This window comes from Erythrolamprus reginae, chromosome 2 (genome assembly GCF_031021105.1).
Source record: "Erythrolamprus reginae isolate rEryReg1 chromosome 2, rEryReg1.hap1, whole genome shotgun sequence".
In the NCBI taxonomy this organism is placed as follows: Eukaryota; Metazoa; Chordata; class Lepidosauria; order Squamata; family Dipsadidae; genus Erythrolamprus; species Erythrolamprus reginae.
In genome coordinates this window covers 147,710,602-147,730,215 of record NC_091951.1, presented here as the reverse complement: position 1 = coordinate 147,730,215, position 19,614 = coordinate 147,710,602, and the positions used below count along the sequence as shown (strand labels likewise).

Sequence of the window (19,614 nt, the reverse complement as noted above, 5' to 3'; positions counted from 1 at the left end):
TCATGTATGTGTTTTCAAACAAAGCAGGATTTTGAAGCTACCTCTTTTTTATTTTTTAAAAGGCCAATGGAACTCATCTGGAAACCTAACGGCAATCTTGTAAATAAGAAACTGGCGCTTTGGTTTATGATCTACAATAGTATTAAGAAAACTGAGCTATGTTGGAATTCTGTAGGTGTCTATAAGCTAATTTAAAATGACAAGAGTTGTGAAAGTCAATATACAAGCATCCTATATTAGCCTCTTTTCCCCTAAAGGAATGTATGAGCCTCTCTCAAAAGTCCAAGTTATTATGATTATTACAGGGAAATCCTAAAAATGAGATTTCACATATTACTATTGACCCATCTGAGAGTCCTCCTGGTCACTTTGTTGACTAAAACAGAACTATTTACAGATTTCTTTAAAAATAACTTATTCCAACATTTATACAAATCCTCCTGTTGTGAAACATACGCATGGAATAGAGTACTGTACACATAACAATTTTAAAAATGGGTATTTCATTATTTAAGCTAGGTCAAGACAATACATGTAAGTAGTCTGAGTTAGCTTAAAAAGTAAACATGGCTTTGGAGTGTATCACCCAGAAAACCTTACTTTCATGTTGAATTTCTTATTATGATCAATCCAATAAAAAACTTTAGTGTTTTACAAATCCTTTTCTTTCTGGAAGCTGTATAAAAGACATAAACGTTTATGTTGATGTAATATTTTGTCACATGAAAAAAAAAGCAAGCTCCCACACAAATATAAAGAAGGAAAAAAAGTCTTGGCAGCATTGGTATACCTAAACCATGTATAATATTGTTTGAAAACCTCCCAGTTATAGATATATGGAAATATAAAATTTGTTGTCAAAGAAGTCTAAAGCAAAGAGAATACTAGCCAGAAATATGACAATATGTTTGTAAAGTATATACGTTGAATTATGAGTGATCTTTTTCCATGTCAGAGACAGAAAAAGAAAAAAAGGGGAGAGAAACAGCATTTAACAAAAATACAATTACTTTACAACTTTTTCATATAAAAATCCAATTCTATCTTATATTGCAAAATTGAAAAGGCAACTAACAAACATAAATAACAACACTAAGCAATCACAAGCAGTGAGTCAACGATCTGTAAATTATAGCATATACACATTGAAAGTGACATTTTAATCATTTCTGATATTTGCTGGCTGAACAATTAACAGGTAATGAATGGGGCAAGTCTTAGAAATGCTAGATTATCTGTTAACAGTCATCTCTGTACACAAGAAAAATACACATGCCTTCTTAACAGCCAAGAAAAACTGCAATTTATTAAGTTTCAAAGAATCTTCGTACTCTTGAAAGCAACTTCTGGTGCATGTTTTTAACAATCACATTCTATGAGGAGAAATAACATTAAAAGCCACAAACTTTTAAAAACTTTTCATCTCAGAGTTACAGACATCTTGAGTTCAAAATTAAAGGCAAAACATTAAAATAAAAAATAAAAATCCAACAGGAATTATTTTAAAAATGTCCATCTCCAATTTCAAATGTTTGTGAGTTCTTTTTCTACAATTCATTACTAAATTTTAGCATGGAAAATTGTATTGACTATTTCAATCCGCACATAGGCACATATGTATTTTATATATAAATATGTGTGTGTGTGTGTATCTGTATGTGTGTTAAAAGAGATATATATACACAATACATATGTAGAGTGCGTGTAATGAGAATGAGATGCAATTGCTCTGAGAAAAGGGTATTCAGCTAAATACACTATGAAAACTTGAGAAAACACAAGTCTGGAACCCAATCTGTGCATAGTTCATGATCCTCTAAAAAAATCCCCCCAAATTTTGTTGATTTGCAATTTTGCAGGGCCCTTTTTAATTCAACAAAACCATTAAAAAGCTAACCTTGAACAAAACAAAACAAAACGTAATGCACAAGTTTCCTGATCCAAGCAGTCAGGGAGCACAATGTTCATATAATTTTTAAAAACATACTCAAAGGGTATGTTATTCCATTGTCTTTCTTCCTTTCAAAACAATCAAAAACATTGATCATTTTTAAACATAAAGCAATTTTTTTTTAATATATAAAGCACTCTTCAAACATCTATTTCTTTTGAGCCCATTATTTGGTAAATATGTAACTGCTACACATTAGATTAGGTATTTTTCTTCTTCTCTTACTGTCTTTTTTATTTTGTTTTTTTGTTTTTTTTAATAATATCTTCAGTGCTAGGAGTTGGGTTTAAAAAATACATGAAATGGTGTGGAGTTGCTCCTCGGGAAACCCGGCTTTCCTGAGACATCTTCCACCATGTGCAAGATAGTGATCACAATATTTTTCGCCACTCTGACGAAGATGAGGAAAAAAAAAAGAGTACACAGCAATGGCCAAAGAAAAGGATCAACAACAACAACAGTAACAACAGTAACAACAACAAACACTGTTCAATCCCAGAGCTCTGAAGTAGCATATCTTCATTCTGAAAATAGGTTTCTTTATGATGGAAGTCTTTTTTTTCTTTTTTTTAATTCCTTTTTTTATTTTAAAGTTTGAAGGAGAAAAAAAAAGGTTTGTAAACAGGTGGGAGCTGAAATCGTAGGCTCCTCCAAAAGCAGTCAAAACCTATGTCCAAGTGCTTGTTTCTGTTCCAGCTTGCAGGGAACCATCCACTCTTTACAAGTATTTATGGCCACAGTTCAACAAGAGTTTTTTTTTTTTAACCTTTTTTAAAAATTTTATATTCCGAATGGGAAAAAAATGGTGCAATACTCCGGTAATTATTTTCTTGCATTAGTCCACGATAAAAAGCTGCTAAAGGTAGATATACATATTATTCTCCAGAGATACACACTGTAAGTTTTTAAAATGCGGTAAGAGTCCTTGAGTAAACATTTACACGTGAATTGTCGCCAGCCCCTCCTATCAGTTTTTTTAAAAATTTTTATTTAAAAAAAAACAAGTAGGATTAGCTACAAGAAGGGCTGTGGACACTCAGTGCAAAGTTAGAAGCTAATAACAATTAAACATTTGACCGATAAGCAAATCAAAAGCATATACTGAAAAAGAAGGGGGGGGGGGGGGAAAGGTCACACAATTTGTTAAGTTGTACACCTGGCACACGCACACATCCATACATTCATACATCAGTCCAACTTGTCCCCAATGCATACATGTAAGAAAGAACCAAAAATAATAATAACCCTAGAGCCTGTTCTTTTGTTTTCTGATACCAACCTGGAAGTGTAATAATAGAAAGTGTTCACATTTTTGTTATTGGCCTGCTGGATTCAAGTATAATTGCATGTTTGATATGTTAATTTTTCTTTCTTTTTTCTTTCTTTCTTTCTTTCTTTCATTTCTTTCTTTTTTTATATAAAAAAAGACCTTTGAACTATTTGGGGGGAGAATTAAAAAAAATGACACAAAAAGTAATGAAACAAGTGTAATGTGCATAGGCAAGACCCACGGGAGTAGTGGACCTGGATATTCCACCCCATCTCTCAATCCAAGTCATCCAGCCAAGGGGGCTTAAGATTTGTTCCCCAATAGCTGCCGACAAGCTGGTCAGATGCCACCCCTCCCCCACCCCCTCTGATTACTGGATCCGCCTCTGGTAATGTGCATAATTATCACAGGCTCATTTTAAATAGGCTTTCTCACCTCCCCTTCATCCCAACCCCAACACCCCCAAGTTGATAAAATAACCCTTTCCAGCCCAAATTCTGAAAAGTGCCCTTCATGATAGAACTAGTCTAAGCAGCTTGTATACGTCTTTAAAAACACCATACAAACATAAAAATAAAATTAAAAAGCCGTTGGAAAAAAACCCACACAAAAATCTATCATTAGCACATGACACTGACCAAAGGGAGCCCATACTGTTAACGCAAACAGTTCACAAGGGACTCCAGCAGAGTTTCATAGTCAAGGTTAGACAGAGGTACTAAAAAAAGGGCTGCCAGTCTGATCTATTAAAGCTGGATCCTTCATGCTGCCCTGGACTGGAAAGGGTTACTGCTATTTCTTTCTTTTTTTTTCCTTTAGTGCTGATGATTGTTACTTCCATTTAGTTCTTCCGGCATCCTACATGGATTCCCCGCTGAGAAGATCCCCTGGGAGCAGAGTATTCAAAGGCGTTGGGCTTCCGATAACCCTGCCGTCATCGGTGCTGGGAGGACCCCAAAGGCTGCTTGAATACTGAGGGACCCCACCCCAGAGCAGATCGCTGCTCCCTTTCCCACCAAGGCAGGGGGTATTCCAGTGGCCTGCATCATTGCGCACCATGCCATGAGAACTGCTTGTGGAGCCCAAACGTGTCTGAGTTGTTCCAGTGTTGGACTGCCAACTGGAAGTGGGGGGCAGTGGCTGGCCTTGTGCTAAAAAACGGTTCACTTCCTCCTCTCCAGCAAACTCAGCCAAGATGGTAGTGTTCCCCAAAACGCACCTGAAAAACAGAGGAAAACTGCTGAAGCATACTTCTCATATACATTCCCTGACTGCTGTATATATATTCCCTTAAACATTATTCAAGAGTAGAACAGGGGTGTCAAACTCAAGGCTTAGATCTGGCCCATGGGGCCACCCTGGATCGCTCCATTTCTTTGGCAGAGGACTGCAGGAGGCCATCGAGAACAGACATTGCGCATCTCCCCTCCCCAAAGCCAAACACAACCCTGATGTGGCCTTCAATGAAATCAAGCTTAACACCCCTGAGCTAGAACAGTGTGAAATAACCAAATATTACAGTGGCAAACCTGACCAGGAATTTTTGAAAAATGGGATGTAACATAATGGACATTTAGACTGACACCCAAGGATGATAGGGAAGTCTTAAAGCAGAAAAGATCTTGGTTTAGTCTTTTTTTAAAAAAAATATAGGATTGTAAAATAAAATTAACTAGTCACATAACTCCCCAACCTTTCTATAAGCCACCCTTCTTTGTCCACTGTTCTCATACCTCTATTTTACTGTCAAGGAAATCATTAAATATATCACAAGCCCCAAGTAAGCATGTCATTCTTGAAAAACAGTAAACACTGAATCAAATAACATACATGTGCAGAGACTTCTGAGCCTTTGCTGCTTCCTCCTTGGAACTGTATCGGACCACAGCATTCCCTTGAGTCAGGTTCAGATGGAATGTAATAAGAGGACCATGTTGCAAGCATAGCGTACGCAGTGTAGAGCCATCAATCTAATTAGGGAAAGTGAAAAAAAAAGTGTGAGCGATTTCTCTCCTCCCCGAATGGAATTATTAGAATAGAATAGAATAGAATAGAATAGAATAGAATAGAATAGAATTCTTTATTGGACAGATAAGAAATCTGTATTGTGCGTATGCTCTCAGTGTACATAAAAGAAAATATATGTTCATTAAGGATCATGAGGTACAAGACTTAATGATTGTCATAGGGTACAAATAAGTAATCAGGAACCAATCAATATTAATATAAGTCATAAGGATATAAACAACAATTTACAATCATACAGTCATTTGTGGGATGGGTTTCCTCTAGCAGTCGCTGCTATTGAATGCGGTTTTGTCCAGTTTGTGTCTATTTTTGATTCTTCTTACCTACAGGTAGGATTTTACTTTTCTCCGTGTTGAATTTTATTTTATTGGCTTGGGACCAGTGTTTGAGTCTGTGGATGTCCCACTGGATTTTGAGTCTTTCCTCTGGAGTGTTTGCTACTCCAGCCAGCTTGGTATTGTCTGCAAACTTGGTTAGTTCTCCTGTTATTCTCTCATCTAGGTCATTTATGAAGATATTAAAAAGTACTGGGCCTAGGAAAGAACCTTGTGGTAGCCCACTACTTACTTTTCTCCATGTGGACTTGGAGCCATTGAGGTCTACTTGTTGGATACACCTGGTTAGCCAGTTGCTATTCCATCTGGTTGTGTAGCTGTCTATCCCGCTTTTTTTCTAGCTTATGAAGAAGTAGGTTGTGGTCTATTTTGTCTAACGCTTTGCTGAAGTCCAGATATATTATGTCTACTGCATTTCGCTGGTCTACCAGTTTGGCCAGTGTTGAAGAATGAAATGAGGTTGGTTTGGCATGACTTGTTCTTCTTAACTGTTAGTACTATGTACAAGACAGCTGGGCTTACAATATATAAACAAGCTAACAATGAATGTTTTTATGTATTGAAGTACTATAGCTTTTATTTATTTATTTATTATTTTTTATTTAGGTTTGTATGCCGCACCTCTCCGCAGACTCCGCAGCTTTAAGAGATAGTGTTGCAAAATTGCCATAAAGCACTATTCTCTCTCCTCCCTTTGTTTTTTTCTGCTGATTCACTGTGAATGATGTAGTAAGCTCTATGTGTTCAATAATAGTTTGATTTATTTGTAAGGTGTAAGGTATGTCTGATATGTACGATAAAGACAGCCTTGTAATATTATTATTGTATTAAGAGATATTGACTGATTTGAATGTGTATGACCGGACTGTTTAACTTGACTGTGCTATTTTTAAACACTAATTAAACTTTAATGTATCTGTTTTGTACGACTGAATAATTACTCATACTTCCTAGATATCTGCTGGAATCCCACATTTTCCTCTATGCATGTTCTTGATAACTCAAGAGTTCTGCATACTCTTTAACATTAACAAATCCATGTTGGCTGTTGGTTATTACTTGGTGTGTTTCTAGATGATGGGAGATCTGATTTTTAATTATTTTTTCCAATATTTTCCTAGGTATTGATGTTGGGATGATTGGTCTGTAATTTCCTGGGTCTGTTTTTTTACCTTTTTTGTAGATGGGGACCATGTCAGCTCTTTTCCAGTCCTCAGGTAGCTCCCCTGTGTTCCAAGATGTGGTGCAATGGTTCTACAATGACATCTGCTAGCTCTTTTAGGACTCTGGGTTCCGCGTGCTTTGTATTCGTTAAATTCAGACAAGTGACCTCTTACTGTATTTTTGCTTCAGTTGAGTCTTGTTTCAAGTCTCTTTTTGACTCGTGCAGTATACAGGTCCTCAATGGAAGACAGGTTGGCAGTATTTTTTTTCTGCAGTTCTAATTATCTTTTGAAGTCTGTGTCTGTCATGTTGAAGTATCCATTCAGGGACATGTTACTTTTCTTCAAGCTCTGCTGCCTATAGATTAGAACCTTACTATTCTTAGTTACCTTCAGAAAAGTGATGGCAGGTTAGGGTCAGAGCTCTAATGAGTACACTTTTGAGGGATGGAGTGGTACTACAAGCACTGGTATGCTTCGTGTTCAAGAAACCATCATTAGACCCAGACAATTTGGAAACCTGTCAACAATTTCAATCTTCCTTTTGTTGTGAAGATTATTGAGAAAGTGTTAGGGTTCCAGTTGCAGAGGGTCCTGGAAGAAAATTGTTTATCTGGGCTTTTTCAGGTCAGTTGTCAGGCTAGAGCACTATATTTAGAACATCTTGTTTGTTTTTGTCAATGATCTGTGGACAACCAAGATTGTGTGACTGTCCTGATCCTCTTTGATCTCTCAACTGTGTTCAGAACCACTGATCACTGTATTGTTCTGGACCATATCTGGAAGAGTGGGAAGCGAGTGTTATAGTAGTTGTCCTTTCCCTAGACCCAGCTCTGGTTGTTGTTGCTGGGAAGGAAGAATTGAAACCAGAAGGTGCTACACTACACTGTTGTGACCTATAGGGTTCAACTCTCTTTCCTCTATTCCTTTACAGATACATGAAGCCAGTGTGAGAGGTTATCTATTGACAGGGGGTCAAGTAACATCAGTTCACTGATGATACTTATTTGTCTATTGAGACACTGGACTGAGTAGAAGGTGTGATCTTAGTACTAACCCATTCCCTTGATGCTATTAAGATCTACATGGAGAAAAACATACTCAGTCTCCATCTCCACAAGGCAGAGTGATTGTAAGTTCAGAGGTCTGGTGAGTCTGAGCATATTTTTGGTTCTAGACAGAACTGAGCTCCCTATTTTTAATTTGTTCATAATTTGAGGACCGCCCTAAATTCAATATTCTTGCTCAATGAGAAAAATGGCAGTTGTGGCCAACAGGATCTTTGCACAATCTCATTTTCATCAATTTCTACTGGAAGTATTCTGCATGGGGCTGCCCTTGAATACCACCCAAACGTTACAATTTAAGAATGCTGCTGGTGAAATATTTTTTGGTATTCTTCCTGTTGCCTGTGAAACACTTTGAGAACTGAAATGATTAATAGTGATCTGGATTTAATAGTTGGTTGTCAATCATCCTACATGATTTAGGATCTAGTTATCTTTAACCGGTCTAAGATGATCTGCTAATCCAGTGAGATCAGGGACAGAAGGTTTTTTCAGATATCCTATCTTAAGAGAATGTAAATCATTATGGAACATGAAAATGGGCCCTCACTATTGCTGCCTCTCTTCTATAGAATAGCATCCTCCCTGTAATTGCAATAATGCCAGCCCTCCATCAAACCTTCAATGATTGAAGTACAGATGGCCCCAATGTAGCTGGTGCTTATGCCATTCTAGCACTCAATAAACAAATAAAAACCTCAAGTAGGTCAAACATACAACTTGCTGTTTTAGAAATAAAATGTTTAAAATGGAAAGCTCCAGGAATTAAGCTAACAAAATTTCATAAGTCACATCAAGAGCAGAAAGGTCCAACAGTTTACAAGTACAACGATGAGTATTTTTATGACTCTTCCTCTAATTTATTGTAAATTCATTTACCTGGGGAGTGAGGTTACGGAGAACTAGCCAGCTACTTGTTCTTCCTGAGCTGTCAGTACTCCAGGCTGAGCCTACAACCCAACAACAACAACAAAACATTAGGGAAAACCCAAACTAACAATTGAAGAAGAACAGAAGATACAGGGCACAAATCTGATGAATATAATTTCTGCAAGAACTAAGAACTTCTAACAAGAAATGTACAGGGGGTGGACACAAAAATGGAAATACTTGACTTTTTGGCATCATAATGTTTGAACATGTTCAAATCAATGAAAACTTGACATATTTTAATGTTTTTTTAAAAAAAAAAATTATTTGATATGTTTTTTTAAACTACCTTTTTTAACAGAAATTTAAGGAAATTGGTTATAACCTTCTAGAAATGGCAGACTTCTCAGCCTTTCAAAGAGGCCAAATTGTTGGTGCTCAAATGGTAGGCGCTAGTGTAACAGAAAGTGCCCGAATGTTTGGCGTTTCAAGAAGTAATGTCTCAAAAGTAATGACTGCTTTTGAAAGAGAAGGGGAAAAGTCCTCAGTCAAGCACAGGTCTGGTCGAAAGTCAAAGTTGTCTGAGAGAGACCGTCGGACTCTAAAGCGAATTGTTGGAGCGGATCGCAAGACCACAGCTCCTAAAATCACTGCAGAGCTCAATACACGTACAGAACCCAGTTTCCACAAAAACTGTTTGAAGGGAGCTTCACAAATCTGGATTCCATGGAAGACTTGCAATTAGAAAACCTCTGCTGTCAAAGGCAAATGTTTCAAAGCGTTTAGAGTGGTGTAGAAACCACCAGAAATAATCCCTCAAGGTGGCAAAATGTGATTTTCTCTGACGAATCATTGTTTACCATTTTTCTGATCTCCAGCCGTGTTTACGTTTGGAGACAGCCCAAAGCATCATTTCATCCAGACTGCCTTCTCCCAACCGTTAAACATGGCAGGGTTCAGTGATGATCTGGGGTGCTATTTCTTGCAAATCTGCTGGGCAGTGATTTCCCTTCATGGAAGAATTAACAACCATCACTATTTAGGACTTTTGGCCGACCAAATTCATCCTATGGTTCAAGAACTGTTTCCAGAGGGGGATGCCATCTTTCAAGATGATAATGAACCAATCCATAGAGCAAGAATTGTTAAAGGATGGCACGAGGAACATTCTAATGAAGTTCAGCATCTCATCTGGCCACCACAGTCACCAGACCTCAACATTATTGAGCATTTATGGTCAATTTTAGAGATTCAACTAAGAAGTCGATTTCCACCACCATCGTCTCTAAAAGAACTGGAGGGTGCTTTAACTGAAGAATGATCTAAAATTCCTTTCAAAACAATTCACAATTTGTATGAATCAATACCTCAGAGAATTGAGGCTCTATTTGCCCCAAAAAGTGAACCAACACCATATTAAAAGATATTTTGATGATTTTTCAAGGTGTTTCCATTTTTCTGTCCACCCTCTGTATTTGGATAAGAAGATTTAGCAAATGTTTGCTAGCCCTCCTTACCTCCCTTCATGTCTAATTCCTCACTGAGTAATTTTGCTTGTCATAAATAGAACCAATTCATAATTTAGATTTCCCCAATATGATACTTTACAAATATATTGGATAAAACTCACAGACTTTTCAACCAGAAATTCTGGAGATTGCGAACCAGTATACTGAAGGATAACCGATAGATAGACAGATAGATAGATAGATAGATAGGTAGGTAGGTAGATAGGTAGGTAGGTAGGTAGACAGATAGGTAGATAGGTAGGTAGGTAGGTAGGTAGACAGATAGACAGACAGATAGATATACTGGTTCACAATCCTCAGAATTTCTGTGTAACTAGTATATGTATGTGTATGTGTGGGTGGGCATGCATGCACACAGAAACACACATATGTATATCCCATGCTTGGAATTCTCTTAGATTTACAGAAATACATTAAATTGAGGATGGGGAAAACATCTGTTCCAACAGTCCTTTGAGAGTGATATAGGCTGATATAGGTTGACTGACTGATGTGAGGATAACAAGGAACTGAGTAAAAGCAGAACACAATGTGAGGAGAGAATAAAAGCATGTCTTACCAGATGAAAGCCACAATAAAATTACTACATTTCAATATAGACTTGTTGAACATTTCTATAGTGTTTTCAAAGCCACACATTATATATCATCTATATCTATCTATGAAAAGTAGTCTGAGTGTAATACAATTTATTGATAGATATATCTGTATAGGTTTGTAAAATATATTAAATAAATCAGACTCTAAACCAGGGGTGAGCAATTAATTTTGCCATGGGGCTGCATGAGAAATTGGGATAGTTTTAGAGGGCCGGACTAATAAAATTAACTCAGTTCTGTATATACTATATACAGTATTGGGTAGAACTTAGTTAATTATATTATAATTATAAATTATAATTATATTATATATGTGTGACCAGCCTCCGCTGGCTGGTTACAGACAGCAGGCAGGCCGGATGCAGCCCGTGGGCCACCCCTTGCCCAGGTCTGCTCTAAACAGAAGGCAGATGCCTCTGAACTCAGGTGACTTTGACAACATTGGACTGTCAGTCTTCAGAGCAGGGGTCTCCAACTCTGGAAACTTTTAAGACTTGTGAATTTCAATTCCCAGAATTCCTCAGCCAGGAATTCCTTAGAGACGGAATGCTAAGGTTACTTTTATTATTGGGTTACAGTAAAAAAAAATCTTGCATGACTGAAAGTACCTTCCCCCTCCCTGCTTTTATCTGTATAAGAACAAGGGAGGATCAATTCTGAGATACTTTCTGAAACTACCCTTCTGTTTTGAATTTAAATTTATCTGATTCTTGCCTTGGTTCTGACCCTTTCTCCTGTTCCTGAAGGTTATTTTCACAACCTATTACATACTCTAATTTTTAGATCAGGATTTTCCACATAAAAAAATCTAAACAGAAAGTAAATATACGGTATATTGTATTTATTTAGCTAAGGGAGTTGGACTGTTCCAAATTCTAATCCACCCTTAACCAAGAGGTTCAATGACTGTCTTTAGATTGATTATCCCTTTCAGCCCTAACAGGGTTGATTTTGTGGAGAAAAACTGGATGAGAAAGCCTTATGTATGCTGCCTTAAATGCTTAAAGGAAAGCAGATATAATCTATGCAGTTAAGTCAAAAGAAAACAGAAGAAAGAACTCAGGTATACCAGAGGAGTAAGAGCTGGTCCAACCCAATGGGCTGGCACCCCAGGTAGATGATGGCTTGGTGTTCGTTAAGCCGGGAGGTGGCCTTGTAGGAGCTGTAGTGTTCCTGGGAACCTTCCAGAGTTCATGTGACAAAGAGGCTTGTGTGTGAGAAATTGGACCAGAAGACCATGTTGATTTGATGTCTGACAATTTACCTGTAATAGAGAAATGCAATTCAGAATGTCAGAAGGTGGAGTTTTTGGACAATAGGAAATCCCCGGTTTCTGCTGTCTGTATATAAACACAGTGAATTTCAAAAAAAAGAGTGGTTCATACATTGTTCATCTTTGTTAATTTTATTGTTAATTGTTTTTCAGTTTTCTACTATGTAAGTCTCATTAATCCATCATAGACTCTAAAAATGGTCTCTATAAGGCTTAAAATATGAAATTCATCTGGTATCATAACTTCAGAATAAACCCAAATATTTATCAGTATCAAGCATATAGGCGCTTGGGGTTATTCCAGATACACTCGTCCACAGTTCGGCAGAGTCTCTTGCTAAGGCCTGGAACAAGGCTGCAGCGGAGGCTCTTGACCGGATTGCGCCGTTGCGACCTCTCCGTGGCACTAGACCCCGTAAGAGCTCCATGGTTCAATGAGGAGCTCTGGGAGTTGAAACGCCAGAAGAGACGTCTAGAGAAGCGATGGAGGAACAGTAAGTTCGAATCCGATCGAACACTTGTAAGAGCTCATATTAAGACTTACAAAGTGGCGTTCAAGGCAGCAAGATGCGCGTATCATGCCGTCTTGATTGCATCAGCGGAATACCGCCTGGCTGCTCTGGTTAGGGTGACCCACTTCCTTCTTAACCAGGGGGGAACTGGGGAGCCCTTGCAGAGTAGTGCCGAGGACTTTAACATGTTTTTCGCTGATAAAATCACTTTGATCCGAGTGGACCTCGACTCCGATTGGATAACAGAGTCGACTGACAACGAGTCAGTCGAGGTGACTGGGGCCCATACTTGTCCATCTGTCTGGGAAGAGTTTGATCTGGTGACACCTGATGAAATGGACAAGGCCATTGGAGCTGTGAGTTCTGCCACCTGCTTACTGGATCCGTGTACCTCCTGGAGATTGTCAATGCTTCTTTGGGGAGGGGGTCCTTTCTGGCTCCATACAAGGAGGCACTTGTGCGCCCCCTCCTCAAGAAGCCTTCCCTGGACCCAGCCATTCTTAACAACTATAGTCCAGTCTCCAACCTTCCCTTTATGGTCCTTGAAGAAGCCGATTATCTAGGCCCTCAGCAGTCAGGATTCAGGCCCAGCTACAGCACGGAAACTGCTTTGGTCGCGTTGATGGATGATCTCTGGCGGGCCTGGGACAGGGGTTTATCCTCTGTCCTGGTGCTTCTCGACCTCTAAGCAGCTTTCAATACCATCAACCATGGTATCCTTCTGCGCTGGCCGGAGGGGTTGGGAGTGGGAGGCACTGTTCTTCAGTGGTTCTCCTCCTACCTCTCCGGTCGCAGTCGGTGTTAGTGGGGGGTCAGAGGTCGACCCCTAGGGTTCTCCCTTGTGGGGTGCATCAGGGGTCGGTCCTCTCCCCCCTGCTATTTAATATCTACATGAAACTGCTGGGCGAGATCATCCAAGGGCATGGGGTGAGGTATCATCAGTACACAGATGATACCCAGTTGTACATCTCCACCCCATGTCCAGTCAACGAAGCAGTGGATGTGATGTGCCGGTGCCTGGAGCCTGTTGGGGCCTGGATAGGTGTCAACAGACTCAAACTCAACCCTGATAAGACGGAGTGGCTATGGGTTTTGCCTCCCAAAGACAATTCCATCTGTCCGTCCATTACCCGGGGGGGGGGAAATTACTGACCCCCCTCAGAGAAGGCCCACAACTTGGGCGTTCTCCTCGATCCACAGCTTACATTAGAGAAACATCTTTCAGCTGTGGCGAGGGGGGTGTTTGCCCAGGTTTACCTGGTGCACCAGTTGTGGCCCTATTTGGAGTCACTCATGCCCTCATCACCTCAAGGCTCGACTACTGTAACGCTCTCTACATGGGGCTACCTTTGAAAAGTGTTCGGAAACTTCAGATTGTGCAGAATGCAGCTGCAAGAGCAACCATGGGCTTCCCTAGGTATCCCCATGTTACACCAACACTCCGCAGTCTACATTGGTTGCCGATTAGTTTCCAGTCACAATTCAAATTGGTTATGACCTATGGCATCAGGCCAGAATACCTCCGGGACCGCCTTCTGCCGCATGAATCCCAGCGATCAGTTAGGTCCCACAGAGTTGGCCTTCCCCGGGTCCCGTCGACTAAACAAGGTCGTTTGGCGGGACCCAGGGGAAGAGCCTTCTCTGTGGCGGCCCCAACCCTCTGGAACCAGCTCCCCCCAGAGATCAGAATTGCCCCCACCCTCCTTGCCTTTCGTAAACTTCTTAAAACTCACCTCTGTCGTCAGGCATGGGGGAATTGAGATATCCCCTCCCCCCAAGACTATACAATTTATGCATGGTATGTTTGTGTGTATGTTTTGTTTTTTTAATAAGGGGTTTTTAATTACTTAAATATTAGATTTGTCATACATTGTTTTATTATTGTTGTGAGCCGCCCCGAGTCTGCGGAGAGGGGCGGCATACAAATCTAATAAATAGATAGATAGATAGATAGATAGATAGATAGATAGATAGATAAAAATAAATATAATATAATGTAATATAATATAATATAATATAATATAGTATAATATAATATCATTTTAATCTCCCAGCCCCCAACAGAAAAGGAAAGAAACTGCTCATTTTCATCAAGTACATAGAAGCTACTTTGTGAGCCACAAAGATCTTTGGGAAAGGGTCTGTAACTTTCAACAACAACAACAACAACAACAGCAGCAGCATATGCTTCACACAGACAACAACTGGCTTGATTCCTTTATCTACTAAAGCGCAGAAGCCCAGCAAAAATGAAGTATATTCTACAAACCTAATTTCTGAATTACAGGACTAAAACTGAAAGAGAGTTCCTCTCCCTGTTAAAAGGGAATGGGAAAGTGAGGATGAAGGATAACATGCAAGAGGATGCAAGATTCTTCATGCAAGATTCTTCATTTATTATTTTCATTATTCCATTTAGCTATCACAGGGAATGAAGAAGAAAGAGGGGTGACATGTGGACTCCAACTCCCAGAATTCCTGAGGTAGCATGATTGGCTCAGGAATTCTGGGAGTTGAAGTCCACAAGTCATAGAAGAGCCAACTCTGCCTACTATTCTTAAGTATTCTTGCCTCTAATGGGACAACTGTCATGCTGAAGGTATTTTGGTAGTTCTTTCCTTAAGTTTGCCTCACTATACTTAGATGTCAATTAATACAAATATAGAGTAATAGATTACCATTGAAATATTTTCCAAAGTCAATAAAGGAAGGTGGTTGATACACAGCCTAAAAGTGCAATCTTAAATACACATTCTAATAGATTATATCTACTAAACTCTGCTACAAGTATTGAATTTCAATAAAAAAAAAACCCTCCCATTCTATGCCACCATTTAAGATGGCTTCCCCTACTATTTTTCTTAGTTCTTAACCTTTTACGAAGTAAAAAGCTGTAGCTTGTATGAACTAGGTTGCTGCCAAGTTATTGATTTTTCCATTTCCAGAAACATTGATTATTTACACAAAACCAGTAAATTCTGAAAAATTAACTTCAGGATCTGAACCAAGTTTCACCCAAAAGAGAAAAGCACCACCACCAAAGGAAAATGCATCCTAGGTAAAATAAACAGCAAATATTTCTTTATTTTAAAACCTTTTGATTTGAAGATTCAACAGAACTTTCAGATTTAATTTTTTAACTGCCGATTTTAATTACATCTTAATTTTTTAAAAATTTCTTTAACTGGAATTAAAGATTATGATGAGTCTGTGGAAGGATGTCTATGGAAAGTTTCAATCATCCAGGGCATGGTTGTCCCAAAGATGCTTTTTCCAAAAGGCAACTAGTCTTTGGTTGGTTTTGGAAAAAGCACTTTTGGGAGAATCTGTGAAATGGGTTACAGATAGTTTAAATCAGTGAGGGCAACAAATTATAAAGGTGCATATGGTGGAGAGAAAGAAATAGATTTATATGTTGCTGGCTATATGGAGGTTTCCACATCTTTCCCCCCCAGGTTACGATGAAATCTAAACCTTTGAGGTAGTCTACAAACTAAAATGAAACAATATTATGATAACAGATTGCAATTTTGAAGCATTGATTAATTACCTTATTACCTTATTTTAGTGAATCGGTTGAAAAAGGCATAATAGGACACAATAGGGACCAGAAAATTCATGACTGTAGTGTGGTTGTTAAATGAAGCATCATGTAGTCACATTTTATAGCCTTTTTCTGCCACGGTTGTTAAGCAAATAACCATAGTTGTTAAGTGAGATATCATATGGCTGTGACTTGCAATCTTCCTGGAGAGTTTCCCCATTAACTTTGCTTGTTGGAAGCCAGCTGGAAAGGTGATTGTGTGGCATAGGACAATGCAATAATCATTGTAAATGTGTGACAATTGCCAAGCGCCCAAATCACAACTGCATGATTGTAGGAACAGTGAAACAGTTGTAAGTCACTTTTAACAGCACTATTGTTAAGTTGAGGACTACTTGTAGTACAGAACTTATACTACTGACAGTATTTTGGATGGCTCCCAAAATGTATAATTCTAGTTCTAATTCTTTAATTCTGGCTCCCATCCTGGAAATTGGGGGGAAGCCCAGTTGACAAATTAGCTATGACTAGCAAAGGTCCTCCTGAAAGATGACTGATGCACAAGTGCAACAAAATTCTTAAGAGTGGCTGCTGAGGAATAAAGTTGCCAGCATATTTTTGAATGTTGGGTCCAATATTATCTGATATACAATATAGACTGTGATAGAAAAGGTAGATCCATTCTTCCCGTTGAGTGAATAAAACATCATTTATGCATGGTTTTTTTTTCCATTTGCATTTTCTAACTCCATCAGTGTATACCAGTGACCGCATGATGAGGACCACAGCTAGCATTTTTGCCTTAAATTATGTAAAACAACAAGCAGATGATGAACAAGATTATTGTTTGTTAGTCTCATTTTACACAAAAATATACACATTATGATCCCACATCGTATATTGCTTTACATTTTTGTTTCCACAATGTAGGTGAGTCACATTTTTCTTACTGTTAGGTATCTGATGCTTCTTTTAAATATATTTTTAATCTTTATTCATCCTAGAAGGATTAAATCTTTATTTAATCTTAGAAGTTCTTGGTGACTGAGGTGGCTAAAAATAAGTGAACAAAGAAAAGGTGATAAAAAGCACGAACAAGAGCAGAGTTTAGAGATTGAGAAAAGCACACATAATAAAGTGTGCTGCTGCTTTCAAGTATCCTTCTCCCATGTCCTCCTTATGAGTCCCTGAATTCCTACTTGCACCAATGCTCTAAGAATAAAATAGCTGCCAGCCCCTTGAAAGCATGAGCACAGAAGGTGCAGATATTCAGCCTTACACAAATTGGTTATGACCATCTTGATCATTACGACTCTCTTTAAGACAAGACACAGTTGAGTAAGGGAGAGAGTGTGTGTAGAAGAGCAATAGGCACTGTACATCTTTGGGTCAAGTCACTCTCCCAAAATAAAATGCTCATTGTGGGATAGGTGATGTTCTTTGCGTAACTTTTGCTGGTAATTGTGTGTATGCTAGGTATATGAAGAAAATGTTTATGTCCTGAAATTAGTTTAATAATTGAAATTACATTCACTTGAACAAAGGAGCGCAGTATGCAAAATAAGCACACCTGTTGTACCAGTCGTTACTACAAAGTACAGAGGCCGTGTGAAAACCTCCTATCACAGGGGCCTCTTAGGATAAAGGCCATTGGTCATACCTGTAATGCTGTTGAAAGAGCTACTGTAGCCGGAGGCACTAAGTGGCCAGGCACTCGATGAAGGCAGCGTGGCGTTCTGAGATGATGTTGGGGATGACCCTGCAGAACCAGCAAAGAAGCAACTAAGAAAGATGGGCAGAATGGTGTCTACGATAGCATATGCAATTCTCGCACCATCACATGCAAACAAAAACCATGCAAGGGAAGATGCTAGCCTAGCCCTGCCTTTGATGCCTAGCCATGAAATGTTATAGAAAGCATGGTTCAATCTACGGTAGTGAACTCACTATCAAAGAACAACACGGTATTAAAAGATGAAGGTGTTCATGCAGAAATATATACCGGTATATCCCTTAACTCTGTGTCATATTTAAGATAATGATATTCATTGCCATTGTATCCACACTTTACAATTGCATGTGAAAAATATGAAAATGCAGCCATGTTAATTATGATGAGTCTGCCTTGCATTCTATGGTAGGTATTTTCAGAAGAAAAGGCACATTTCTGCCACATTTGCCTTTAAAAATCCCTTCCATGGCCACCATTGACCAATCTTGTCCCCCTGAAATTCCTGCAATTTTGCTGAAATGTGTCTTCTAGTAAGCCTTGTTACATCAAATGTTGACACTCAATATTATACCACAACACAGGATAAATTTATGATTGCTTCATAAGGCAAGGAGAGACTGAAAACCAAATGTCAGATTCTATGCAACTGATTTGTTAAAAAACATCCACCTTTAACACGATCACACTACTATGAACCATCTGGAATTTTATATCTGTGGCATTGCTTGTTTCAGAAAATGACACAAATTATTTCCCAATGCATAGATGTGCCTTGGCAGAAAATGCAAACATGATTTTTATTCCATATTTTCTGCCTAACCTGTGTACGTCACAAAATAAACTTTCATATAAAGTTTTTCCAAACAATCCAAACTAATAATGCACAATTTACTATTACTACTTTACCAACAAAACATCTATTCTAAATAAGTCAAGAATGAAAGAATAAGTATCACTCCCACATTTTAAGTACCGGTAGTTTGCAAATCACAAATTAAAGTCAAAGATCAATGCTGAAATGATGTGTCTGTCTTAGGGGGCATGAAGAAATCCTCCATTTGAGGGTCACGGTTTGCTTATGAAATATTATTCTAAAATCTGTGATTGTTTTGATATTCTGTGGAAGCAGCATCTATAAGCATATGATGCTATTAGGATTCAGTAAAAACTTGTATTATACCCATTGCCCACTGAACAGGTCATGATGGAACATCCATGCCACCTTGTCTATACTATACCTAATTCTAAGCATAAGTAACTTGTACTAAATTTCATAGAGAAAATGAGCTACTGATGGATTTAAAGATGCTCCATTCTCCCTTAGTTATCATGCTGCCAAGGAGAAAGTTGTCTTTTTGCATACCAGTGCCATAAATGGATAATATTCAAACTATATAACAATCAGAAAATAAAAAGTGAAAACCTAAACTTATTCCAATTATAATTAAATTTACACATTTACATCCAGATTTTAGGTATATAATGATGTACTAACAGCTGGAATTAAGAAAAGACATAATGTGTATTTTGAGTCTTTATTTCACCTTAATGTAGTAAATATATAAAACCTGCTTGGAAATCTAGTGCAAAATATCCCCGATATTCTGCAACAGTTATGGATCAGGAAATAAAGGCCGAAGAAGAATTTTGTTCCATTTCATTGGGAGTAAAAGTAATTGTGCAGATGTTCTTCCATATCAATAAAGGAAGACAAAAAAGGAAGTATCCTCCCAACTGTACT

The 19,614-nt window shown here is 38.4% G+C and overlaps 1 protein-coding gene across 13 annotated transcripts in view; it reads right to left on the bottom strand.

Moving 5' to 3' along the window:
- Nucleotides 1-4,016: 4,016 nt before the first annotated feature.
- Nucleotides 4,017-19,614, bottom strand: part of TNRC6C (trinucleotide repeat containing adaptor 6C) — a 177,013-nt gene continuing 161,415 nt past the window's right edge. For 7 of the 13 annotated variants that reach the window (XM_070739832.1, XM_070739833.1, XM_070739836.1 and 4 more), the window contains 4 exons: nt 11,882-12,076; nt 8,694-8,764; nt 5,052-5,191; nt 4,017-4,440 (listed from right to left, as the gene is read on the bottom strand). In XM_070739832.1, the coding sequence (XP_070595933.1) occupies nt 4,080-4,440; nt 5,052-5,191; nt 8,694-8,764; nt 11,882-12,076 (767 nt within the window). In that variant the 3' untranslated portion in view covers nt 4,017-4,079. Of the gene's footprint in view, nt 4,441-5,051; nt 5,192-8,693; nt 8,765-11,881; nt 12,077-17,801; nt 17,901-19,614 lie in introns of all 13 variants that reach the window. The other 6 variants (XM_070739827.1, XM_070739828.1, XM_070739835.1 and 3 more) reach the window with 1 other exon arrangement.